This window comes from Phascolarctos cinereus, unplaced genomic scaffold (genome assembly GCF_003287225.1).
Source record: "Phascolarctos cinereus isolate Bilbo 61053 unplaced genomic scaffold, phaCin_HiC Scaffold_2;HRSCAF=192, whole genome shotgun sequence".
In the NCBI taxonomy this organism is placed as follows: Eukaryota; Metazoa; Chordata; class Mammalia; order Diprotodontia; family Phascolarctidae; genus Phascolarctos; species Phascolarctos cinereus.
Window position 1 is genome coordinate 373,902,952 of NW_027555625.1, and position 27,942 is coordinate 373,930,893.

At 41.2% G+C, this 27,942-nt stretch overlaps 1 protein-coding gene and 1 pseudogene across 7 annotated transcripts in view; both read left to right on the forward strand.

Annotated features, from left to right (window-relative positions):
- LOC110220871 (protocadherin gamma-C4) overlaps window positions 1-27,942 on the forward strand; it is a 215,327-nt gene that overhangs the window by 103,020 nt on the left and 84,365 nt on the right. Inside the window, exon 1 of one of the 7 annotated variants that reach the window (XM_021005103.2) lies at window positions 8,886-11,757. The exons of 3 other annotated variants lie outside the window; for them this stretch is intronic. In XM_021005103.2, coding sequence (XP_020860762.1) covers window positions 9,340-11,757 — 2,418 coding nt within the window. In that variant the 5' untranslated portion in view covers window positions 8,886-9,339. Of the gene's footprint in view, window positions 1-8,885; window positions 11,758-13,946; window positions 16,535-18,716; window positions 21,332-22,304; window positions 24,914-27,942 lie in introns of those variants that run through there. 3 more of the 7 variants (XM_021005095.2, XM_021005107.2, XM_021005102.2) reach the window with 3 other exon arrangements.
- On the forward strand, window positions 1,146-3,849 carry LOC144455969 (protocadherin gamma-A9 pseudogene; annotated as a pseudogene).

Sequence of the window (27,942 nt, forward strand, 5' to 3'; positions counted from 1 at the left end):
TTCTGTCACCTCGAGCCAAAAAGAATCAGTCTAATCTCTCTTCTATAGTACAATCTTTCAAATACTTGAAAACACCTTGAATGCTTTCCTGAGTCTTTTCTTCTCCAGGATACACTTCTCCAATTACTTCAATTTAGCGTCGGCTGAAGGCTCTTCACCATCCCACTTGCATTCCTCTGAATTTTTGTTGTTGCTGTACAGTTGTGTCCGACTCTTCATGACCCTATTTGAGGTTTTCTTGGCCTGAGATAGTGAAACTAAGGCAAACAGGTTAAGTGACTTGCCCAGGGTCACACAACTAATAAGTATCCAAGGCTGGATTTGAATCCTGACTCCATGCCCAGCACTCTATCCATTATGCCACCCAGCTGCTCCTTTGAACACTCTGAAGTTTACCAATCAATGTACTTCCTAAATCATAACTCCAAGAACTGAATACAATGTTGCAGATGTGGTCTGAGCAGTGAAGAGCACAGAAGAATTACCACCTCCCTATAGCCAGAAATGTTTCTCTTAATGGAGCGCAAAATTACATTGGTTATTTTGGCTGTCACGTCTTACACAGCTACTTCATATTGAATTTACGTTTATATAAATGTAGATACACACATATGTATATGTGCACATATGTATAAATATACCCAACTTACAATATACCTAGATCTTTTTCAAACTGCTGTCTAATCATGCCCTCAACCATCTTGTACTTGCACAGCTGAATTATTGAACCAATTGTAAGACTTTCCATGTGTCTTTATTGACTTTTACCTTCTTGATTCAACCTAATGCCTAAGTCCTGTGATGGTCTTTTTGGATACTTACTCCGTCCTAGATCAGGTTAGGTGTTTCTCCATATTTGAGTTACCTGAAAATCTGATAAGTATGCTATCATATCCTGCCTTTACCTAACTCATTGACAAAAAATGTTAAAACAGCTCGTTGTCAAACTGGTTTAACCAAAAGAATGGAAGGCAGTGTTTTCCGAGGGAAATAGCCACAAACATTTACAACATGCTTTTTGTATCATCGCTGCATTTCAGATAAGAAGTAACAAAGATACTGTTTTTAATTATGTTTAAAAGAAATAAAGGGATTTTTAGAGAACGAAGATTTTGAATAATTTCCTTTACTTGTTGGTGCGGTAACAGTTTGAGACTCTGGGCGCCGCTGTTCACCAATCAAGGAGAAAAGTATATTCAGAGATCCAGCAGGACTATCCCCGCCCTCCAGCTTCTAAGACACTAGCGAATCAGACACAGAGCAGCTGAGGTCGCTCGGAAATTCAGCCCCCCGAGTCCTCTGAACTCAGAAATCCACTAGTCAGTGCTGATCACCTCATCTCTGAGGAACCCACAGGTACTCTGGACGCAGTGCTCTAGACAGAATATACAAAACAATTCTGCCCGCGCTGCAACAATGGCTGCTGGACAGAAGCTCGGGAACAGCAGAAGGAAAGTTGTTTTGCTTTGCTTTCTCCTCGGCATGCTTTGGGAGACAGGAGCCAGGAAAATCCTGTACTCAGTGCCCGAGGAGATGGAGAAGGGCTCTTTTGTTGGCAACATCGCCAAGGACCTGGGGTTGGAGCCGCGGGAGTTGTCAGAGCGCGGAGCTCGCATCCTGTCTCGAGGTAGGACTCAGCCTTTTGCACTGAATGTCAGAAAAGGCAGCTTAGTCACAGCAGACAGAATAGACAGGGAAGAGCTCTGCGCTCAGAGCCCGCAGTGTTTGATAGGTTTTGAGCTTCTAGTTGAGGACAGAATGGACCTGTATTCCATAGAAGTGGAAATAAAAGATATTAATGACAACAACCCTCGTTTCCAGGCAGAAGAATTAGATGTCAAAATCAATGAAAATGAAGCGCAAGGAGCGAAGTTTGGGCTTCCCAGTGCGTGGGATGCAGATGTGGGAGTGAACTCTCTCCAGAACTACCAGCTGAGCCCAAGTAATCACTTCTCCCTGCTTGTGCGAACTGGAGAGGACGGGGCCAAGTATCCAGAACTGGTACTGGAGCAGGCCCTAGATCGGGAAGAGGAGCCTGTTTACCATCTCACCCTCATGGCCTTGGATGGGGGAGATCCAGCCCTCTCTGGCACCGTCCGCATTCACGTGATTGTCTTGGATTTGAATGACAATGCACCAGTATTTACTCAGTCTATTTATCACGTGAGTGTTCCAGAAAATGTGCCAGTCGGAACTGTGCTACTGAGAGTGAACGCTACTGATAGGGATGAAGGAATCAACGGGGAAGTGACATATTCATTCCAGAATCTTAAAAGACCGGTTTCAGATATTTTTTACTTAGATTCCCATAAAGGAGAAATAGTAACTAAGCAGTCGTTGGATTATGAGAAAACTAAGCTTTATGAGTTAAAAATTCAAGCCAATGATGGACCCGGCCTCTCTGGGAGCACAAAAGTGGCTGTTAAAGTCATGGATGTGAATGACAATGCCCCAGAAGTGACCATCACTTCTTTCACTAGCTCAGTCCCGGAAAACTCTCCACCTGGGACAATCGTTGCCCTTTTCAATTTACATGACCGAGACTCTGGGGAAAATGGTTATGTCGTTTGTTCGATCCCGGCTAACCTGCCTTTCACACTCCAACGATCTCTTAATAATTATCAACGTTTGGTGACAGAAGGAGTTCTGGACAGGGAGAAAATCTCTGAATATAACGTCACAGTGACGGCTTCTGATCAGGGTACTCCTCCCCTTTTTACAGTTACTCAACTTTCTCTGAGAGTTACAGACATCAATGACAACCCTCCCAGCTTTAGTCAAACATCTCATTCTGTCTACATTCTGGAGAACAACCCCAGAGGTTCATCTATCTATTCCATGACTGCCCATGACCCCGACAGTGAAGAGAATTCCCGTATCATTTACTCCATTGAGGGTGATGTTCACAGAGACTACATCTCCATCAACTCAGAGACAGGAGTCCTCTATGCTCTTAGATCCTTCGATTATGAACAATTCCAAGATTTGAAACTACGAGTAATAGCCCAAGATGCTGGGGACCCTCCTCTCAGCAGCAATGTTTCTCTGACTCTGTTCATCCTGGATCAGAATGACAATGCCCCTGAAATCCTGTACCCCACTTTCCTCACAGATGGCTCTACTGGAGTAGAATTGGCCCCTCGCTCTGCAGAGCCAGGCTATTTGGTAACCAAAGTGGTGGCAGTGGATAGAGACTCAGGACAGAATGCTTGTCTGTCTTACAGTCTCCTCAAGGCCACTGAACCTGGGCTTTTCTCAGTGGGACTGCACACAGGGGAGGTCAGGACTGCCCGGGCCTTCACAGACAAAGATACCATTAAGCAGAAATTGGTAGTTTCAGTCACAGACAATGGGGAACCTTCTCTATCTACCACAGTCAGTATCACAGTAGCTGTAGCTGACAGCATCCCTGAGATATTCTCTGATCTCAGCAACCTAGAAGCTCCTAAGTCTTCAGATGACTCTAGCCTCACATTCTACCTGGTCATTGCTGTAGCTGCTGTGTCCTGCTTGTTCTTCATTTTCATCATTGTCTTACTGACATTTAGACTCTGCCAGTGTAGGACATCACGGCTGTTGGAGTCAACTAATGCCTATGTTGGAGGTGTCCCTGACACTCAGTTTTCTGGGATTGATGGAGTACGAGCTTTTCTTCAGACCTATTCCCACCAGGTTTGCCTCAGCACAGACTCTCCAAAGAGCCAGTCAATTTTTCCCCAACCCAACTATGCAGACACTCTTCTAAGTATTCAGAGCTGTGATAAAAAGGAACCTTTATCAACAGCCAGAGATTTGCAAGAATGCAAAGATGAATCTGCTTTTGTTCAAGTGAGTTTAATTCTTTCCTAATCTCTGGTCTGAAGGAAAATATATTCCCGGGGTTTTTTGTTGTTTGTTTGTTTGTTTGTTTGTTTTAGATACAGGTGGTTAAACTTTTTATTTGAAAGATGTTTAAAAGTATATTGGATTTGATTAGATTTACTCTCATGCTGATGTTTAAACTATGAACCATGTAGAATGGTGTTCTTTGTGGTTTTACTTGTTTGGGGGATGAGACTTTTTTCCATGTTTTTTATCCTATACTTCCACTATTTTAAATTTTATTTTATTTTTGTTTCATAGACATATTTTGTTTTATATCACATTTGTTCATGAATATATTCCTTCCCCCATCCCTCCCTGGTGAATCAACCCTTGTAACAAAGGCAAAAAAAGGCAATGCAACAAAATCAATAAGCCCATTAACCATTTTTAACAATTCATGCAATATCATATACCCATAATCCCTGCCAAGAAAGGAGGGAGTTGCATTTTCTCAATTCTTCTATAGGGCCAAATCTGGTCATTTTACTGATTGCATTTAGTTCCTCATTTTATTTTTATTATTTCCATCTGTTCTGTGGTAGTCTTCATGCATATTGTATACCTGGTTCTGATTACTTCACTTCGCAACAGTTCATATGCCTTCCCATACTCTTTGAATTCTTCATTGTCATAAACATATGATCCTTACACAAATGACTGATTTTTTGACATATGTTTTTATTTTGAATTCTTAACTCTCTCTTTCCCTTCAGTCCCTTCCCCTCCAATAGAGAAGGTAAACAATATGATATCAACTATGGATGTGAAGTCATGCAAAACATTTCCGTATTAGCCATGTTGCATACCACCAAAAGCAAGAAAAATAAAATGAAAAAATATGCTTCAATCCGCATCCAGAATTCATCAACCACTCTCTTGGGAGGATAGCGTTTTTCGTTATGAGTCATTTGAAAGTGTTTTGGATCATTATATTGATCAGAGTAGCTAAGTCTTTCACAGTTGATCATTGCTGAAATATTACTGTTACTGTGCATAAATGATCTCCCAGTTCTGTTTACTTCACTTTGCTTTAATTCATATGTCTTCTCAGTTTTTTTCAAACCATCCACCTTGTCATTTCTTACAGCAAAATAGTATTCCAATACAATCATTTAACACAACTTGTTCATCCATTCCCCAATATATAGGCATCCTCTCAATTTCCAATTTCTTACTACTGCAAAAAGAGCTGCTATAAATATTTTTGTACACGTAGTTCTTCCCCCTCCCCTTTCAATTTCTTTAGGATGCAGACCTAGTAGTGCTATTGCTGGATCATAGGGTGTGTACAGTTTTATAACCCTTTGGGCATAGTTCCAAATTGTTCTCCAGAATGATTAGACCAATTTGCAACTCCATCAACAATGCATTAATATATCTAGTTTTTCCAGAACCTCTCTAGCATCTGTCATTTTCCTTTTCTGTCATGTTAGCCAATCTAATGAGTGAGATCAATTCTAATTTGTGTGCCTCTAATTATTAGTGATGTAGAGTATTTTTTTCAGATGACTATTGATACCTTTAATTTCTTCTGAAAACTTCCTGTTCAGATCCCTAGACCACTTATCAATTGAAGAACAGTTCTTATTTTTATGAATTTGGCTTAGCTCCCTATATATTTGAGAAATTGGCCTTTATCAGAGGGACTTGCTGAAAAAAATTCCCCTACTTTCCTTCTTTCCTTCTAATTTTGGCTGCATTGGTTTTGTTTGTGCAAAACCTTTTTAATTGAATGTAATCAAAATTATGTATTTTACTTCCCATGATCCTTTCTATCTCTTGTTTGATCATGCAATCCATAGATCTGACAGATAATTTTTCCATGCTCTTATAATTTGTTTATGCCATCTTTTATGTACCCATTTTGACCTTATCATGATATACTGTGTGAGATGTTGGTCTGTTCCTAGTTTCTGCCAAAGTGCTTTACAGTTTTCCCAACAATTTTTGTTGAACAGTGAGTTCTTGACCCAAGAGCTTGGATCTTTGTTTTTTTCAAACTCTAGATTACTATAGTCATTTACTTCTGTGTACTTGATCTATTCCACTGATCAACCACTCTATTTCTTAGTCAGTACTAGATTGTTTTGATGATTACCATTTTGTAATATAGTTTGAAATCTGGCACTGGTAGATTGCATTCCTTTTTTTCTTTTTCATTGATTTCCTTCATAATTCTTGACCTTTTGTTCTTCCGGATGAATTTTGTTATTATTTTTTTCTAGCTCTATAAAATAATTCTTTGGTTGTTTGGTTGGCATGACAGTGGATAAGTAAATTAGTTTAGGTAGAGTTTTCATTTTATTATATTGGCTTAGGTACCCATAAGCAATCAATATTTCTTCAATTGTTTAGATCTGTCTTTGTGCGACAAATGTTTTGTAATTGTGTTCTTACAGTTTCTGAGTGTGTCTTAGCAGGTAATCTCCCAAATATTTTATAGTGTCTGTTGTGATTTTTAAATGGAATTTCTATTCTTATCTCTTCCTGCTGGGTTTTGTTGGTAATATATAGAAATGTTGTTAATATATATAGGTTTATCCTGCAATGTTGCTGAAGTTAGTTGTTTCAACTAGATTTTTTTAGTTGATTTTCTATGGTTCTGTAAGTATGCCATCATATCATTGCAAAGAGTGATAGCTTTGTTTCCTTTTTACCTATTCTTATTCTTTCAATTTATTTTTCTTGTCTTATTGCTATAGTTAGCACTTCTAGTACCACATTGAATAAGGTGATAATGGACATCCTTGCTTCACCTCTGATCTTATTAGGGAGGCTTCTTCTTTATCCCCTCTACAAATAATGCTTCCTCTTGGTTTTAGATACATACTATTCATAATTTTATGAAAAGCTTCATTTGTTCCTGTGTTTTAATAGTAAAGAGTATTTTATTTTGTCAGAAGTTTTTTCCTACGGCCATTGATATAATCATGTGATTTTTGTTGTTTTTGTTATTAATATGGTCAATTATGCCTATAGTTTTCCTAATATTGAACCAGCCCTGTATTCCCAGTATAAATCCCACCTAATCATAGTGTAGGATCTTTGTGAATTGATGAGTGATTGAATGTGTTCATAAGTCTACTTGATTCATTCATGTAAGAAGAATGTGTTAAACCTGCCTAAGTTGTACAAGGTCACTTAATTTTTACAACCTGTTTCTTAAAGGAGGAATTAAAGGTGACTTGTTTAGCTTTTGTTTTCTGAGTTGAATTCCAGTTGCGCGGCTACAGAAAGTTAGAAGCATCTGGGCAAATTCCAAGGTCATTCAAAAGAAGCTTAGGAATAGGTTTGAAGCAGATTCTTGGTCTAAGATTCAGTGCAGAGCTATTTGGAAGGTCTTCATCAGTCTTCTAAGGCTTCTCAAAAGTAAGCACTTGTATATCCCTTATCTCTCAGTTCCTCCTAGATGCTGTGTTTTCATTGTTTGAAGAAGGTGCTCATATTGATAGATATTCAACAAGGCATCACTGTAATGATATTTGGTCGAATAAAAAAGGAAAACGGACCAGAAATAAAAATAGCTTATCAAATGGTTGGCATATTATTTTATTAGAAAATGAAGTGAAACAACTTAATGTGGTGATGCACATATGTTTGATTATGTCTTGTCAATTGTATACTTAATGCTATCAAAAAAGAAAGTTTGAAGTTTTGCTACACTTTGTCGTGTTAACTTTGAGATAACAAAAATAGGAGCCAAACCCTGATACCATTTAATTGTGTTTTCATACAGTATTTCCATGTAATTCAATGGATGACATAATAGATATTTGATTTTTATTTGTTAGTTATTCCTATAATCGGGAAAAGAATGCACTTTTGTGGATCTTCCGGCAATTTGGTGTAAAAACAATTGAGTTTCCCTGTCTTCTTTCATTGTGAAATGAATTGCAAACCTGCTATAGTATCTTAGGATGGTTATCACTTGTGGGAAAATCTTATGAAATTTTTCTTGTGGCTTAGGAAATCCTTGACAGACTGAGAGAAAAATATAAAAAATATATTCATCACTTTAAAAAGGAAAAGAAAAACTACCCACTATTATTCTATTTCCAAGCTCAAAGAGTTTCACAAATTTTAAAAACAGAGTAAGTATTCAAGGAAGAGGGGGCAACTCATTAGATAAATTGCCTCCATACTTTTTGACTCAATAAAGACAGGATAAACTAAGAGCTTTCCTTAGAGTGCAAAAATGGCCCAAATAAACTTCTAGTGATCTCTATTGACACATCACTCTGCAATGGCAAAAATAGGAGCTTAGAAAGTCCTTATTCTGTGAGTTCATACTATCAAGCCTAAAATTATTTTTAGGAGCTTAGAAGAGAAGGAACCATGCCTTCCTGTTGTCAAATACTTTAGGACTGATGTAGATACTAGGAAATATTAGAAAATATGCATTCAAACATGAAGAGGGTCTTTTTCTTAATTGAGAACAAATTATATAGAGGGATAGAGAAATATGGAAATCAGAGATGGTAACTATAATCAACATAGAGACGCTAGAGTGCTTTACTTTGAATCTCACAACTTTGTGAGGTAAGTGCATTATTATCCCACTTTGAGGAAACTGGGACTCCAAGAGTCTTCTGCCAGTCATTGAGACAGGATTTGAACCCATCACTGTATCCACCATGGCATGGTTTTCAATATAGCTAGGCTACATAGCTTTCTATAAGATTTCGTCATTGGGGATGCGCTACAGTAAGTGTATATTATTTCTGTGCGGAATTAATGTAGAAATGGTGGGTAATGGTCAAGAAACCTTGCCCTTGAAACAACAGCAGAAGTCGATGGAATGCACTGTAGTCTGGAACTCCTTAACGGAAAAAAGAAAAGAAAAGGAAAGAAAAGAAAAGAAAAGAAAAGAAAAGAAAAGAAAAGAAAAGAAAAGAAAAGAAAAGAAAAGAAAAGAAAAGAAAAGAAAAGAAAGGAAAGGAAAGAAAGAAAAGAAAAGAAAAGAAAAGAAAAGAAAAGAAAAGAAAAGAAAAGAAAAGAAAAGAAAAGAAAAGAAAAGAAAAGAAAAACCACTAGTGGCTTCTCTGATGCTCTGGGAAGAGTAAAAAAAAATGAAGAGAAAAAATTAAGGGATTTGATATTTCAAAACATTGAATTGCTGCATTGGGCAGAAGCGGAAAATAATTTTTAGCTGGATATGCTGCGTCAAAGACTGCAGTTTCCACTAACGACTCTGAGCGCCGCTGTCGGACAGCACAGAGGCAGAGCTGAAATAGATCCATTTACTAGAGCTTCCTGCTGGGCGATTCTCTGCACAGTCACAGGGATCACATCTTAAAGGAGAGTGTGTATTCAGTCCCTGGCACTAGCTACACCGGAGATCCTGCACGGATCCGTCGCCACACACGGTAGGGGTTCTTACCTTTAGTTGCAGAGATTCTTAGAATCTCAGTAACAGCTGGAAACGCGAAACCAGGCCTCCCTGAGTTGGAGAGAAAACTGGATAGATAAAGAAGAATGGAAAACCAGGCAGACAGAGTACTGAAGCCGCAGGTACTGTTTCCCTTCTTGGTGTCTTTGTTCTGTCTAGCGCTTTCTGAGCAAATCCGCTATTCTATTCCAGAAGAAATGGCGAAAGGATCTGTGGTTGGGAACCTTGCTAAGGATTTGGGGCTGGAGGTCCAGGACTTGCGGAGTCGGAAACTGCGGGTTAGTGGAGAGAGAGAATACTTTACTGTAAGCTCAGAGAGCGGGGAACTAGTGATCAGAGAAAGAATAGACCGAGAGCAGCTATGCGAGAAAAAGCCTATGTGTGCCCTCGATTTCGAAACAGTCGCTGAGAATCCACTAAATTTTTTTCATATAACAGTGGAGATAGAGGATATTAATGACCATTCACCACAATTCAGTCAAGATGCCTTTGATTTGCAAATAAGCGAATCTACTCTGCCAGGGGCCAGATTTATTCTTGTAACAGCACAGTATGCAGATGTCGGCATCAACTCTCTTCAAAAATACCACCTCAGTCCCAACACTGATTTTTCACTAGTGAATAAACAGAATAAAGATGGCAATAGGTACCCAGAACTGGTATTGGAGAAATCCCTGGATCGGGAGACGCAGAGTTCTCATCAATTGTTCCTGACTGCTGTGGACGGTGGAAACCCTGCTCAAAGCAGCACCGCTCAGATCAGGATCAAGGTCACAGATGCTAATGATAATGCCCCAGTCTTCAGCCAGGACGTCTATAGAGTCAGTCTTCCAGAGAACCTGCCCCGGGGCTCCTCCGTGCTGCAAGTGATGGCCACAGACAAAGATGAGCTGGTCAACGCAGAAATCACCTTCTCTTTCCGAAGCACAGGTCAAGACTACTGGCACGTATTTGATCTAGACGTTAATAGCGGGAAAATTACAACTGCAGAGAGTATCGATTTTGAAAAAAACAAAGACTACTCATTGGTGGTGGAAGCAAGAGATGGAGGTGGACTGGTTACTCAGTGCACAGTTGAAATTGAAGTTTTGGACGTAAATGACAATGCTCCAGAGGTTGTATTACAATCCATCCCCTCTGTAATTCCAGAGGACATTTTGCCCAGCACCGTGATTGCATTGATCAAAACACGTGATAAAGACTCTGGACCCAATGGAGAGATCTCTTGCAAAATAAAAGGTAATGTCCCATTTAAAATATCCTCTTCTTCAAAAAACGCTTACAAATTAATGACAGATGGGCCCCTGGACAGAGAACAGATTCCAGAGTATAACATCACCGTGATTGCCATAGACAAAGGAAGCCCCTCTTTATCCACCAGCAAAATCCTCACCCTGGTTGTTGGTGACGTTAATGATAACCCTCCTGTTTTCCTACTCCCTTCTTATGTCGTTTACGTCCCAGAAAACAACCCCTCTGGAGCCTCCATTGCTGGAGTCTCGGCCTCTGACCCAGACCTAGGGGAGAATGGCCGTGTGTCCTATTCCATCATCGGCAGTGACCTAGGTCCTGTGCCACGATCCTCTTATGTGTCTGTCAGTGGCCACAACGGGGACATTTTCGCTCAACGCTCATTGGACTATGAGCAGGTCCGAACCTTCGAGGTGATTCTGCAGGCCTGTGACTTGGGCTGTCCCTCCCTCTGCGCCAATGTTACCCTGCAGGTGTTCATCTTGGATCAAAATGACAATGCCCCAAACATCCTCTACCCTACTTTGGATCCAGACAGCTCAGCCCTCTTCGACATGGTCCCTCGCTCAGCTGAACCAGGCTACCTAGTCACCAAGGTGGTGGCAGTGGATGCTGACTCTGGACACAATGCCTGGCTGGCCTATCACATATTGCACACCACGGATCCGGGGCTTTTCAGCCTGGGGCTGCGAACAGGTGAGGTCCGGACCACACGGGCTTTAACTGAACGAGACTCTATCCGACACCGACTTCTGGTCTCTGTGCAGGACGGGGGGCAGCCCCCAATGTCGGCCACTGTAGCTCTGCACCTGGTCTTTGCAGACAGCCTGCAGGAGGCTCTACCTGAGATGAAAGAGGAACACTCTGATACATTATTAGACCCTCAATCTGAGTTACAGTTCTACTTGGTAATAGCTTTGGCTCTAGTCTCAGTACTATTTCTTGTCACAGTGATTCTGGCCATCACACTGCGTCTTCGGAAATCCTCCAGTCCCAAAGTGTGGGGTTGTTTGCAGCCAAATATTTGCTCTAAGTCTGGACCCAGTCTTCCCGCAAACTACAGCGAGGGTACTTTGCCTTACTCCTACAATCTCTGTGTGCCCACGGACCAGGGAAAGACAGCGTTTAACGTCCCCAAATGCAATGGTGCCTTAAATCCAGGACAAGATCTCCTTTCCTTTGATTTATTTCGGTCTTCATATCCTCCTTTTGGCGTCAGCGATGCAACTTCCTACCCTGAGACTCTAGTTATGGTGAGCTTTCATTTGACTATCTTTTCTTTTTCATTGTTGTGTTCAATTTCCACATTTCCTCCAAAATACTTATCATTACCATAGTTTGGACTCATTTCAGAAAAGTCATAGCCTATCACAAAGCTGTAATCTAGTGATCTTGGTTTTGCCATTTCAATCTTCAAAGCATTTTATTTTTCCTTGCCAAAGCTGCACATTTACTTTATATTCTGCACCCACCGGAGTGTGGGTAGTTTGATAAATTCAAGAAATAGAGTAATACTTGTCTTGAGATCCTGAAGAGTGGCTCCCTCCTCCTCGAGTCACCAAATCTTATAGGTGTGAGAAAACAGCTAGTTATTTTAAGGTTTAGCACAAATGTTAAGATATTACTAAATATCTTTCTTCTCCTTTAGCTCCTATCCCTTTCCATCGTTACAGTAACTAAAAAGACCTTTTGTTCTTTATTCTCACTTACTGAATTTGTGTCAGTTTGCTGTTCTTCAAGTTTATTCCATGCAAAATGCATTCCAGCTTTTCTTTTATTTATTTATTAAATTTTATTAAATATTAAAATTTTTTTAGCTATTAAATATTTTTTTAGCTGCTAGAGGAAAACATTTCTATGAAGGAAAAATAAGGATCATTATGTTTCTATCAATATATACAACTCCCTACCCTCATATCCATTTTTTCTTTCATTCCACAAGCAGAGTTCAAAAAACCTAACTAGTACCTTGTTAAGTGGAGACCTAAGCCCCTGGGGCTACATTAATTCTGACCATACTTTCTCCCTTCATTTCTAATACATACCCGGAGCCATCCTCTACCTTCGCTTAACTCTAAGGTTCTTTATTTATTAGGTTTTTGCTCTTTGTGCTTAGTAAAGATTCCACCTCTTGACTTTCTTGTGAACTACCTAAAAGTGGAACACAAATTTTCAATAGTTACCTTAACAAAAAATAAACAGTCTGCATTATACATTCTTACAAGGGAACAGTAGAATTATGACACATAGTTCTTTTTCCTCCTTTAAAAAATGTTTTTATTGATGCCTTCTGTTTCTTACACCATCATAGTAATCTCAAGTATTCCTCCCCTCTCCCTCTCAGAAAGTCATCCCAAATAACAAATTTTTACGTAATTCTTTAATATACATTTAATGTGAGAGTATCAAGTTTATGTGATTTCTACTTGCTCGAATTATTGAATCCCATCAATTTGATGGCTCATAATATGAACTACCAATAAAAATATATTTAAGAGAGGCAGCATGGTATAGTGGATAGCATAAAGGTTTCAGAGTGTGGAAGACATGGGTTTAAATTCTGCCTCTGACCTATACTGAATGTGTAACCCTGTGTAAGTCCCTTAACCTCTCAGTGAACCCAGACAACTCACTAAGACTATAATTTGCAGAACAGCTGTGGTAAAGGGAGTTCCCTACAGCAATTGAAATGATAGGTCCAATAAAATATTTGTTAAGTAATCTTTCAAATTGTGCCTCTAAATGACAATTTAGGATTGTAAGAACAGAAAAAATGCACTCTGTAGTTTCTTCTGAAAATTATTTTAGAAAGAAAAGAAAAAAAGGACAGTCATAGTAAAACTGTCCTCCAAACAATATTAATATCCAACAATGGTGGCTAAATTAAATCCTTAAGTACAAACCTGTGGTGTTGTATATTTAAGAAGAGTTGGATTTTTTTTATACTCATACTAAGACCGAAACCCCTAAAAAGGGTTAGAATATTTAAATTACAATTTCAGAAAGAGGCGAAGAGTAAATTAAAAGTATTACTTTCGGATGAAATACACCGGAGGAACAAAGAAGTCGCTTCCTGAAAATGTGCCAAATATGAATAGAACGTTAGAGTTTAAAGTAGGACCAATAAACATTTTATTGGAATTTAACATTTAATTATACTAGAGAGATTCATCTCCTTTTGTCCTCCTCTCTGCCCCAAAAACAAAAGAATGGTAACTTCCTACAGAATAAAATAGGTAAGGAAAGAATGGGGAGCAATGTTATGTAGCAAGAAACAAAGCATGTAATGAAGTTTGGCTCGTTTTTTCTTTTCTTTCCAACGATGTGCGCGAGAGTGTAGTAATTGGTTAGGACTCTGGGCGCCGCTGTTCACCAATTAGGAAGAGAACTACGTGGAGAGCTCTAGCACAACCCACAATTCTTAAAGCACAAAACCCCGGCATATCAGATACACACAGTCTGGGGCTGCACAGAGACTCGGTCCCTGTCCCTCCAAGTTCGGGGCTCAACCTTTGGATACCAATAGCTTGCGTTACAGAGGATACAAGAAGTGATCTACACACAGTCTGCATTACTGGAAGACGATAATTTGTCAGCAAGAAAGCGATGACTGCTTTTCAGAGACGCTGGGACTGCAAAGGGCGAGTGCTGCTTTGTTTTCTCCTGGGGATTTTGGGGAATAATGGGGCCACGCAGATCCGCTACTCGGTGCCCGAGGAGATGGAGAAGGGCTCTTTCGTGGGCGATGTGGCCAAGGACCTGGGGCTGCAGTCGTGGGAGGTGGCGGAGCGCGGAGTCCGCATAGTCACCAGAGGTAAGAAGCAGCATTTTGCTCTTAATGTCAGAAGCGGCAGCTTAGTCACCGCGGACAGAATAGACAGGGAGGAGCTCTGCGCTCAGAGTGCCCAATGCCGGCTGAATTTCAATGTGTTAGTGGAGGATAAAGTAAAACTCTTTGCAGTAGAAGTGGAAATAACAGATATTAATGATAATGTACCGAAATTCCAGGTAGAACAAGTAGAAGTTAAAATCACTGAAGCTGCAGCTCCGGGAATGCGATTTCCTCTTCCGGAAGCATTTGATCCGGATGTGGGGATGAATTCCCTCCAGAGCTACGAGCTGAGTCCCAATCACCACTTCTCTCTGCTTGTGCAAAGCCGAGCTGACGGGGCCAAATACCCAGAGTTGGTGTTAGAACGAGCCCTGGACCGGGAGGAGAAGCCTGTTCATCACCTTATCCTCACGGCCTCGGATGGGGGAGATCCAGTGCGTTCCGGCACAGCTGAAGTCCGCGTGACTGTTCTGGATGTGAATGACAACGCGCCAGTGTTTACTCAGTCTGTGTATAGCGTGAGTGTTCCCGAGAACGTGCCTAGGGGGACCCTTCTGCTCACCGTGAATGCTACTGATCGAGATGAGGGAGTCAGTGGAGAAGTGACCTATTCATTCCGGAGACAGAATGAAAAAAAACTACAGACATTCCAGGTCAACGCAAGGACTGGGGAAATAACAATATTTGGAGATCTAGACCACGAAAAGTCGAACTTCTATGAAATAGAAATACAAGCTGAGGATGGCGATGCTTTTTTAGCAAGAGCTAAAGTGCTGGTTACCGTCTTGGATTTAAATGACAATAGCCCAGAAGTGACTATCACTTCTCTATTTAGCCCAGTGACAGAAAATTCTCCCCCAGGGACCGTAATTGCCCTTTTAAACACGCATGACCGAGACTCGGGGGAGAACGGCCTTGTCACGTGCTCTATCTCGGAGAATCTTCCTTTTAAACTAGAAAAGTCAATTGACAGTTATCATCGTTTGGTGACAGACAGAGCCCTAGATAGAGAGAAGGTTTCTGCGTATAACATCACCATAACAGCTATAGATCAGGGAACTCCACCCCTGTCCACAGACACTCATATCTTCCTGCAGGTAGCAGACATCAACGACAATCCTCCCACCTTCGGTCAGGCATCCTACTCTGCCTACATTGAGGAGAACAACGTTAGAGGGGCTTCCATTTATTCTGTGACGGCCTGTGATCCAGACAGAGAAGAGAACTCTCATGTCACCTACTCTATTGAGGAGGACGTCTTCCACGGGGCACCTCTATCCTCCTATATCTCTATTAATTCAGAGAATGGCATCCTCTACGCTCTGAGCTCCTTTGATTATGAACAGTTCCGGGACTTGCAGCTTCGAGTGACAGCTCGAGACTCGGGGAATCCGCCTCTCAGCAGCAACGTGTCTCTGACTCTATTCATCCTGGATCAGAATGACAATGCCCCAAAAATTCTGTATCCTATCTTGCCCACTGATGGCTCCACAGGAGTGGAGTTGGCTCCTCGCTCTGCAGAGCCAGGTTACCTGGTGACCAAGGTGGTGGCAGTGGATAGAGACTCTGGCCAGAACGCCTGGTTGTCCTACCATCTACTCAAGGTCACAGAACCAGGGCTTTTCTCTGTGGGTCTACACACTGGAGAAATCAGAACTGCCAGGGCTTTCATGGACAAAGACACTCTCAAACAGAGTCTGGTGGTGGTGGTCTCTGACAAAGGGGAGCCACCTCTGTCTGCCACTATCAGTGTTACAGTGGCAGTGGCCGACAGCATCCCCGAAATCCTCTCAGATCTTAGCATCCAAGAGACCTCCTCTGACCTCGAAGACTCTAGCCTCACACTCTACCTGGTCATCGCTGTCGCTTCAGTTTCCTCCTTGTTTTTTGCCTTCATCATTGTCTTGCTGGCACTCAGGATATGGCGGTGGCGGACCTCCCAGCTCTTAGGCTCAGGCAGTGACTATTTAAGGAGTGTCCCTGCTTCACAGTTCATGGGCATCGATGGAGTTCAAGCTTTTCTCCAGACTTATTCTCACGAGGTTTCTCTCACCACTGACTCTAGGAAGAGCCATTTGATATTTCCCCAACCCAACTATGCTGACACCCTCTTAAGTCAACATAACTGTGAGAAAACGAAACCACTCTTAGTGCCAGAGGATTCGAGGTGTTCCGTTCATGATCCTCCTTTGACCCCCGTGAGTTTGTGTTCTCATCTATTTTGTTCTTGCTTCTTCATTATCTAACAGGGTTGGTTTTGGCTTGGTTTGTAGTGTGTGGTTTAACAGGAATTGGGCAAGGTTTCCTTTGCTTCTATTCAGCTTTTCTTGAACCTACCATGTTATTGAAATGCAATGAATGTGTTGGTATCTGCTTCATTCATCTGGTATTTTTGTTAGTGCCCTATATAATAATTATTCAGGCATCTATGTATAACATTTAAATTTGGTCTCTTATCCTAGTGGAAACAATAGTTTCTTCCAGTAATTATCTAAGTTGATTAGAAATCCATGTTAATGAGGTCAGGTCAAGAGCTGAATTCTTCCAAATTACACTAAGCAGATTATATATTCTGGCTACTTGAGTCAAAGTCTTAAGGCTATATACACTACCTCCCTTTAAAAAATGCTATTTTCTGAAATAAGGAGCCGATGAAAAAGTGCATTGAGCAAAATACATGGTCCTTACTTAAAAATAATAATAATAACAATAATGCAATTCCTGTCCATGACCTCCTAAACAAATGTCACTTGGTATTTATCTTCCTATAGAAAAAACTAGGGTTTTTTTTTTTAAAAAAAGCTGTATATCCTTGAATACCATAAAGATACACAAAAGGGATGGTACAGATTTCTTCATTCTTATTCAATTCAATTTCATGTCAACTTATACCATAAAGACTTTAATTTAATTATGAATGTCAAAGATCCAACATAGATGCCTCATCTGAAGTGAAAGTGTCTCTGGGACCTAGAAGACTATGCCAGGAAAAAACGAACTTTGGAAGGTCCTATAAAGATGGAAGGGGAAGATAGGTAACAGAGTGGATAAAGCACTGGACTTGGAATCAGGAAGATCTGAGTGAAAATCTGGCCTCAGACACTTACTAGCTTGTGTGTGACTCTGGGCAAATCACTTAACTTCTGTTTGCCTCAGTTCTCATTTGTAAAATGGGGGCACACTGGAAAAGGAAATAGCAAAACACTCCAGCATCTTTGCCAAGAAATCCCCATTTTGTTCATGGGGTCACGAAGAGTCAGACAAGACTGAACAACAATAACTACAACAACAAAGATGGAAAGAGTTGGAGCATAGACAAGTGACAGATACTACCTCTAATATCAATGGACCAGTCTAGCTAAAGTTGGAGAGACAAATCAACAGATAAAGAATTTTTTTTGCAAGTCTCAAAGGCTCTCTTAAGTGGTAGAGTAGTTTCAATCATGCCTACTTAAAGATAACATCACCAGGGACGAAGGCATAGAGCATCAAAACACTGAAATATTGGGGCAAGAGCTCTTACTTTCTTTTTCATATTTGGTACTCGCTCAACAAGAGTTCAAGATAGTCCTGGAGGAACATTTTAGGAGAGATGATGCTTCTGCTTGCTTTTTGTGACTTCCAGTTCATTTTCCTAAACTCTGAACAGAGTAAGGAAATAGTTCCATCGAACATTGAGCTTAAGTAAGTACCTGCCAAGAAAAGCCTATCAAAGCTCACCCAAGACTGCTTCCATCTAACAAATACACTTTATCTCTGAGTTTGAGAAGAAAAGGCCTGTTCCAGTTAGCTCAGGCTAAGTGGTCCCTTTCCTCTTCTTCACCTCATTCTTTTTAATGGCTTTGGAAAATTTGAAGATAAGCATTGAAAGGACTAATAAAACTGGCAAAGGATTGGTTCATGGTGATAATTGTGGTGATTACATTTGGTTTGTTCACTTACTCAGCGTTTCTTAGAGTCCTGCTTTAAGGCAAATGAGGGTTCTTTTGTGCCCGAAAATGAGTTGCAGAACAATGGCTTTTTAAAACTTATTTTGCAGAAGTCTGAGTTTAGAAAGGATTTGGAATAAGCATTAATGAGAGGTTTATGGTGTAGTATTCTCTCTCGGGACTAGGAAATTGGAAAGAATAGGCTTTGAAATCTCATTTGAAGCTGTCACTAAGAGAAATGAACTAAAGTTCAAATTATTTGGTTATCATGGGCTGAATCTTTCTAAAGGACTCACTAAAATAATAACATCTAGGACACGGAAGATTGATTCTAGAAATCCACATAGCTTTGCAGTTCCTCAAAAAAACCTCGGAGCGCCGCTGTTGGCCAAGAAGGGGAGAGAGATGGCTAAGCGATGCCCTTGTAACATCCTGCTGAAATTTCTGCATAGGCATTAGTCTGGGAGCTGAGAGGAGATGCAGCGCATACTCACTTAGTATTCCTGCTGCGCAGATCTTGCCCCCAGGACAAACGGCTTTTGAGCCGCGAAGCGGAGGCACAGTTCGGTTTTCCTTCGCTGCGGACTATTAGGACGTTGATTTAAACTACTATTTCTCGGGATCACAGAGTCTAGCTGAGGTCAAAGAAAGCGGCGCCATTCCCAGGAGCAGGGAATGACTCTGAGGAGGCAAGTACTGTTTCCCTTCTTGGCTTCTTTGTTATGCTGCGTGCTTTCCGAGCAAATTCGCTACTCCATTCCAGAGGAAATGGAGAAAGGGTCGGTAGTGGGGAATCTTGCCAAGGATCTAGGGCTCAACATCCCGGATCTGCCGGTTAGGAAACTAAGGGTTTCTGGGGAGAAGAAATATTTTACTGTGAACGCAGACAGTGGAGATCTGTTGGTCAGTGACAGAATAGATCGAGAGCAAATATGCAGGGAAAGACAGGTCTGTGAACTACAACTGGAAATAGTGGTGGAAAATCCTTTAAATATCTTCCATGCTGTTGTAATGATTCAGGATATTAACGACCATGAACCGCGATTCAGTAGAAATGAATTAAGTTTAGAAATCAGTGAGTCTGTACTGCCAGGAGCTAGATTAATTCTTGAATCAGCAGAGGATCCAGACGTTGGAGTCAATTCTTTGCAATTTTACCGTATAAATTCAAACCCCTATTTTTCCCTGAGGGTGAAAGACAATCCAGACGGCAGCAAATACCCAGAAATGGTGGTGGAAAAATCCCTCGACCGAGAAATCCAGAGTTCCCACCACTTGATCTTGACAGCAGTTGATGGGGGCGATCCCGTCCGAAGTGGCACTACTCACATCAGGATCAGAGTCACGGATGCTAATGACAATCCTCCTGTCTTCAGTCAAGATGTCTACCGAGCAAGCGTGTCAGAGAACTTGCCTCCAGGTTCTTCAGTGATGCAAGTGACAGCCACAGATAAGGACGAGGGGATCAATGCAGAGATCACCTTCTCCTTCACGAGAATCACCAAGGACACCTTACACAAGTTTAGACTGGATCCCACCACTGGAGAAATTATTATTAAGCAGTCTCTGGACTTTGAAGAAACAAAGGTATACGCCATGGATGTAGAAGCCAAGGACACTGGCTCTCTGGTTGCTCAATGCAAAATTGTTTTAGAAGTTAGGGATGAAAATGACAATGTTCCCGAAATAACATTAACGTCTCTGTCCAGTCCTATTCCTGAGGATACAGTGTCTGGGACAGTAATTGCTTTGATCAAAACATATGATAGAGACGCCGGAGAGAATGGGGAGATTGTGTGTCATATAGAAAGAACTGTTCCCTTTAAAATAGAATCCTCTTCGAGGAATTACTATAAATTGTTGACAGACGGGGCCCTGGATCGAGAAGAGACCCCGGAGTATAACATTACGGTGACTGCCACAGACAAGGGGAATCCCGCTCTGTTCACCAGCAAAACCATTTCCTTGTACATTTCGGACATCAATGACAATCCTCCCCTTTTCCTCCAACCTTCCTACGTTGTTTATGTCCCTGAGAACAACCCCTCTGGAGCTTCCATAGCCCGAATCTCAGCTACTGACCCTGATCTGGAAGCGAATGGCCAAGTATCTTACTCCATTCTCAGTAGCGACTTGGGCCCCCTGCCTGTGTCCTCCTACATATCGGTCAGTGGTGACAGTGGGGACTTATTTGCTCAGCGTTCCTTCGACTATGAGCAGGTCCGTACCTTCGAGCTAATATTACAGGCCCAGGATGGAGGTTCCCCCTCCCTCGGCACCAATGTTACCTTGCAAGTGTTTATCTTGGACCGAAATGACAACTCCCCGAATATCCTCTACCCGCCAATGGAGCCCGACACTTCAGCCCTCTTTGATATGGTCCCTCGCTCTGCGGAGCCCGGCTACCTAGTCACAAAAGTAGTGGCAGTGGACGCTGACTCAGGACACAATGCATGGCTGGCCTACCATGTGCTGCAAGCCACAGATCCAGAGCTTTTCAGCCTGGGGCTGCGAACAGGCGAGGTCAGAACAGCGCGAGCTTTGACTGATCGAGATGCAGCCAGGCACCGCTTGCTGGTCTCCGTGCAAGACGGAGGCCAGCCCCCTCTGTCTGCCACTGTGGCTCTGCACCTGGTCTTTGCAGACAGCCTGCAAGAGGCGCTGCCTGAGATGAGGGAGGAGCGCTCAGGTACTTCGAATTCCCAGTCTGAGCTACAGTTTTACTTGGTAGTGGCTCTAGCCCTAATATCTATGCTGTTCCTCATAACAGTGACACTGGCCATTGCCCTGCGCCTTCGGAGATCCTCTCGTCCTAAAGGATGGGGCTGTTTCCAAGTGGATCTTTGCTCTAAGTCTGGGCCCAACGTCCCCCCAAACTACAGTGAAGGGACATTGCCTTATTCCTACAATTTGTGTGTGTCATCACACCCAGGAAACACAGAATTTAATTACCTGAAATCAACCGACCAATGTCCTTCAGGCCTTTTCAACACAGATATTGCTTCCATGTTACTCAAGAATAATTTAAATAGTGATGTCAATTGCCATTCGAACACTCTTTCACAGGTAGGCTTCTACTAAATATAATATTATTTTGCATATCAAATTTCTAACAAACATCTTCTTACCTAAAATCACTTGCAAACACTTATAGCTATAGCATTGACTTAAATTTGCTTTATTTTAGTTCGTTGATATAGCTGTACACCTATGGCATGATATCATCCCACCCTTACTTCTATATGGGATAAAGTAGATGACAACCTTCAGCCCCACTAGCATTGTTTAACATGTCCATCAACTCAAGTCTTTAATTATATGGGGAAACGTTATATCCATTGTGGTTTCTCACGAATTTTTATCAATGGAAATGATATGGTTGTGAATTTGGAGGTAGTTAATATGTTCAATATAGTTTGGAAATATATCTCATCATTTTCTTGCTCTTGAGAATTATCAAAAATGTTACTTGCTTTATTAAAGTTATTGTCTTGTTATAGACTAGTTTTTAAATGAGAACTCAAGATATTCTGGTTCTGATAGAATCCACTTCGACTTTTTTGGCTAATTAAGTGAAACTTCAAACAGCAAATCATTAGGGAAACGTTTTCTTTAAAGTAAAATAAGAAAACAGAATACGGACATTTTTGGAGATGAAAAATCACTCCCATATAAATACATTTTTAATGCAATTAAGTTATTTCTTTGATGATTTTTTCCCATTTTATAAGAATTCCTAGTAATGAAACCCTGATATTCCAAGTTGTAACAGGAAAAGGTAATTGTAATTAGAAGCTACAAGTAGCATTTGTATTTGCGTGACTAACTGCAAACTTCATTTTCGGCCTATTGGCTTTCGTTTCGTGTAAAGAAATGCATGTAAAACAAAAACAAGAAAGTCATATACCGTATTAATATTTGGGTAATCTGCTGTTTGCCTAAGAGGATGCAGTAACAGATTGAGGCTCTGGGCGCCGCTGTTCACCAATCAGGAGGAGAAAGTCACTGTGAGATCACTCTGTGTAGCCCATCCCTTCTCCCACAATACAAAGAACCCCAGATCAGAAACACTTTCTCCTGATTTTCACGGAGACTCATATCAAAAGCCTTGGAGCATTTAGGATTCTGCCAGTAAATGACAATAATCCCGACGTCTTGAGGAAATAAGAACAAGGCCAGAGATAACGAAAAATAAGAAATCCAAACAGTTCAGCTGCGGATGCAGTGATGACCTCCCTGCAAAGGCTTTGGGTGTGCAGAGGGCGAATCCTGCTTTGCTGTCTTCTGGGATCGTTGTGGGAGACCGCGGCCCTGCAGATCCATTACTCTATTCCTGAGGAGATGGAGAAAGGCTCTTTCGTGGGTGACATCGCCAAGGACCTGGGATTGGAGCCCCACAAACTGTCGGAGCTCGGAGCCCGCATAGTCTCCGGAGGTAAGCAGCATTTTGTTCTCAATGTTAGACGCGGCAGTTTAATCATCGCGGAGAGAATAGACAGGGAGAAAATTTGTCTTGGGATTTCCATCTGTCTTTTAAACGTGGAGCTTTTAATGGAGGGCAAAGTGAAAATTTATGGCATTGAAGTAGAAGTGACTGACATTAATGACAATGCTCCACGCTTCCGGACAGATGAAGTAGAAATAAAAATTAATGAAAATGCAGCACCGGGTATACGTTTTGGGCTTCCCAGTGCGAGGGATCCAGACGTAGGGGTATATTCCCTCCAGAGCTACCAGCTGAGTCAGAACAATCACTTCTCTCTGAATGTGCGAAGTGGGATAGATGGAGTCAAGTACCCAGAACTGGTGTTGGAACGGATGCTGGACCGGGAGGAGGAATCTGTTCTCCACCTCATCCTCAAGGCCTCGGATGGGGGAGATCCAAGCCTCTCAGGTACTGCTCGAATCCGTGTGCTGGTCCTAGACTCGAACGACAACGCCCCAGTGTTTACTCAGTCAGAGTACAGCGTGAGTGTCCCGGAGAACGTGCCCGAGGGGACTCTGCTGCTCCGGATGAACGCTACGGATTCGGATGAGGGAGTCAACGGAGAAGTGACCTATTCTTTTTGGAACATCGATGACAAAGCTTCAGAAATTTTCCAGCTGGATTCCCGGACTGGAGAACTACTACTTGTAGAATCATTGGACTACGAAGAGTCGAAAATCTATGAAATGGAAATTCAAGGGCAGGATGGTGGTGGTCTTCTGACCAGTGCAAAGGTGTTGGTGAGAGTTCTAGACGTAAACGACAATGCTCCAGAAGTGACGGTCACTTCTTTCACCAGTTCGATCCCCGAAAACTCCCTTCCGGGAACTGTGATTGCCCTTTTAAAGGTACATGACCGAGACTCCGGTGATAACGGTCACGTCACGTGTTCCATCCCGGGTCACCTACCTTTTAAGTTAGAAAAATCCTATGCAAATTATTACAGTTTGATAATTGACAAAACCCTAGACCGGGAACAGATATCCACGTATAATGTCACAGTTACAGCCACAGACCAAGGAACTCCACTGCTGTTTACAGACACTCACATTCCCCTACGAGTAGAAGACACCAACGACAACCCGCCCAGCTTTGATCAGATTTCCTATTCTGCCTACATCCCAGAAAATAACGCAAGAGGCTCTTCCATTTATTCAGTGACCGCCAGTGACCCCGACACCGAAGAGAACGCCAGGCCCACTTACTCCATTTCGGACTACATTCTCCATGGGGCACCTCTCTCCTCCTACATCTCTATTAACTCTGAGACTGGCGTCCTATATGCTCTGCGCTCTTTTGATTACGAACAGTTCCGGGATTTGCAGCTTCAAGTAACAGCCAAGGACGGGGGAGACCCACCTCTCAGTAGCAATGTGTCCCTGACTCTGTTCATCCTGGATCAGAATGACAATGCCCCAGAAATCTTGTACCCTACCTTCCCAACAGATGGTTCCACAGGAGTGGAGTTGGCTCCTCGCTCTGCAGAGCCAGGATATCTGGTGACCAAGGTTGTGGCCGTGGATGGAGACTCTGGCCAGAATGCCTGGCTATCCTACCGTCTGCAGAAGGCCACAGAGCCTGGGCTCTTCTCCGTAGGTCTGCACACAGGGGAGATCAGGACAATCAGGGCCTTCCTGGACAAAGATGCTCTCAAGCAAAGTCTGGTGGTAGCAGTTATGGACAATGGGGAACCGCCTCTGTCTGCCACTATCAGTGTCACAGTAGCTGTAGCTGACAGCATCCCCGAGATCCTCTCAGATCTCAGCAATCTGAAGACCGCAGTGCATCTGGAAGATGCCAGTCTCACTCTTTATCTTGTTATTGCAGTGGCCGTGGTGTCTTCTCTGTTCTTTGTCTTCATCATTGTCTTACTGGTGATCAAGTTAAGACACTGGCGAAATTCACAAGTGTTACGGTCCTACAGTAGCCAATTAGGGAACATCCCACACTCCCAGTTTGTGGGCCTCGATGGAGTCCAGGCTTTTCTCCAGACTTATGCCCATGAGGTTTCCCTCACCATGGATTCTAGGAAAAGCCAATTGCTTTTTCCCCAGCCCAATTATGCAGATACTTTAATTAGTCAGCAGAGTTGTGAGAAAAAGGAGCCCTTGTTAATACCAGAGGATTCAAGGTTTTCTGCCAGAGATCCTGCTCTCATTTCTGTGAGTTTCTTTCATCTTATCAGTAATTTTCTTATTTCTTCATTGTCTGTTCTGTTTGGTTTTCAGTTTCCTACAAAGAAAGTGGAATAACTCACTTATGAAATTTTTATTTATTTTTGTTTGGTCATTGCTAGGTTACTAAGACATCATATTCTTTTATTTGTCATCATTAAGCTAATAATGCAATATTTGTTATTCTACCCTGGGTGATGCCTTTCATATTTGTGCTGCTTTTAAATTTGAACTATTATATTTGTGCAGACAATTGATTCTTTCTGTTTGGCTATAAACTTGCTAAAGAAGGTCCAAGGTTAGCACTAGACTGACTTTTTTGGGGGAAGGGAGGTGCGGGCTGGTTCAATAAGTTTATTGTCTTATTCTGGAAAATCTTCTTAGGAAATTACAGATTTTGATGTTTTAGCTATCAGCTGCTTCTCTCCTGGGCTCTGGGAAAACTCACCCTTTTCTGAGCAACTCAGTCTTGCTTCTGGGCAAGGCACCTTAAGGGTCTCATTCAGTGTATTGTATTGCCCAGATGAAATTTGATATCCCCATATGGCAAATCTGGCCTGTCTGTTGTAGTTTGTTGTTCAGGAGGAAGAGTTGATGCAATAGTATAAATGCACTAGAGTAAGGCATGTTTCTAGTAAAAATATAACTTGCACCTTACTAAGTATTGGATAGTGGATTCATCATCAAATAACGACTTTTAAAATATCCTATTTAAAACCAGGGAACTTATGGAATTGGCCTGTAATGGAAAAAGTTCAACACAGAGCTTCTTTTAATTAAAAACATTTTTATTTATTTCATTAAATATTTCCAAATCACATGTAAAAAAATTTCAACATATATTTTTGAGTTCCAGATTCTCTCCCTTTCTCCCTTGATTCCTTGAGAAGGCAAGCAATATGTAATCCATTTACATGTGAAGTCCATATTAGCCATGTTACAAAAGAAAACATACATGCAAAAGCAAGAAAAGTAAAGAAAGTTTTAAAAATATGCTTCCATCTGCATTCAGAGTCTATTGCTTTTCTCTCTAAAGATAGATAACATATATGTGTGTATACACACACACATATATGTATTTCATCATGAGTGCTTTGGAAATGTCTTGGAACATTGTTTTCATCACAGTAGCTAAGTCTTTCACAGTTGATCATTATTACAACATCGTTGTTAATGTGTACTTTGTTCTGCTGGTTCTGCTCATTTCACTTTTCATCGATTCATATAAGTCTTCCCAGGTTTTTCCCCTTTTCTTGGATCTCTTTGGGGTACATATGTAGTAGTGGCCTTGCTGGGTCAAAGGGCATGCATAGTTTCATAGCTCTTTGGCCATAGTTCCAAATTGTTCTCCAGAATGGTTGGACTAGTTCACAAGTCCACCAACAGTGCATTAGTGTTCTAATTTTTCCACATCCTTTCTGGCATGTCGTTTTCCTTTTCAGTCATGTTAGCCAATATGATAGGTGTGAGAGTATCTCAGAGTTGTTTAATTTACTTTTCTCTAATCAATGTTGATAAAAGTGACTTTTTCTTCTGAAATCTTCCTTTCATATCCTTTGATCATTTATCAATTGGGGAATGGCTCATATTTTATAAATTTGGCTTGGTTCTCTATATATTTGAGAAATGAGGCCTTTATCAGAGAAACTTGCAGTAAATTTTTTCCAGTTTCCTGTTTTCCTTCTAGTTGTGGCTGCATTGGTTTCCTTTGTACAAAACCTTTTTATTTTCATGTACTTAAAATTATCCATCTTACTTCCCATTATCTTCTCTATCTCATTTGGTCATAAACTCTTCCCTTATCTATACATCTGACAAGCACATTTTTCATGCGTCCCTAATTTACTTATATCACCCTTTACAACACTGAACTTAAGTCTTGCCTATTTCTCTACTTCTTCCAATTATGTTTTGACTTTGAAATTCATAATAATACCTGGTAAGCAGAGCATCTTCCTCTGGATTTCCTTCAGGACTCTGATTTCATAATTCAGAATGCCAAATGCTGAATTTGTAGGAGACTTAAATGTTCCTCAATTCTTTTTTTTTTTCGTCATAGTTAATTATTCCTCAATACAAATCCAGGCACACCCCTAAAGAAGCAGTTCAGGATAGTGATTCTGTCCACTCTGCTGTTCTGCCCACTCTACTGTTTCCAATACAATTCTCCCAATCTGAAATATGGGAATGAAAAATGGGTTCTCTAAGTGTTTGAATTAAGGTAAATATCTCTTCAACAATTAAACAAGTTCTGGGTGTCTTCTGGGATTGTTAAGAAAAAAAAGCATTAACATTAGAGCAAAGATGAAACAAAAATGCCCATTTAAGTAAATAGATGTAGCTTATTCTGTGCAGTTGTTCCCTTTTAAAATACTGTTGTTAAGGGCAGATTTGAAAAGAAGCACTGACATTGACTCACAAATTCTTTCAACTGGATTATCATTGATGAGAATGATCGCCATAATCAGTTTGATTTTTTTCCCCAACCACTGTGGGAATCTGAAAGTATTCTAATGTCTGAAAATGATTTGTGAAATGCACCTTTTAAAACAATTGTTGTAGGGAATTTCCACTCAAAAGGATTTTTAAAAAATAATGCAATAGAATTATGTCTTTGTTATAAACAATTACAGCTATTGCCAGTAAAAAAAAAAACCAACTGATTTCACATGGCTGGCTGGCATGGAAGGAAAGTATATCCATCACCTCTCGCAATTCCCTCCTCTGTCTCCACCCATTTCTCTGTCTCCTCGGCAAAAAGTCTTTAAGGTCATTGCCATACTGGGCTGGTCAATGGGTAGACAATTGGGGCATTTGCAGTATTTTTGTGTTTCCTGTGTTTCCTGCACATTCTCAAGAAAGAATTCAAACCCGTTGAATATTTACAAGACAAAGCTTTTACAGAAAGAAAAATGTTTTTGAGTTGCAAAAATTGGTTCTAGGAAGCAAAGTAATGTTGCAATTTGGGAATGAACCTCTGGGCGCCGCTGCTGGCCAGTACGGAATTAGAGCTGAAG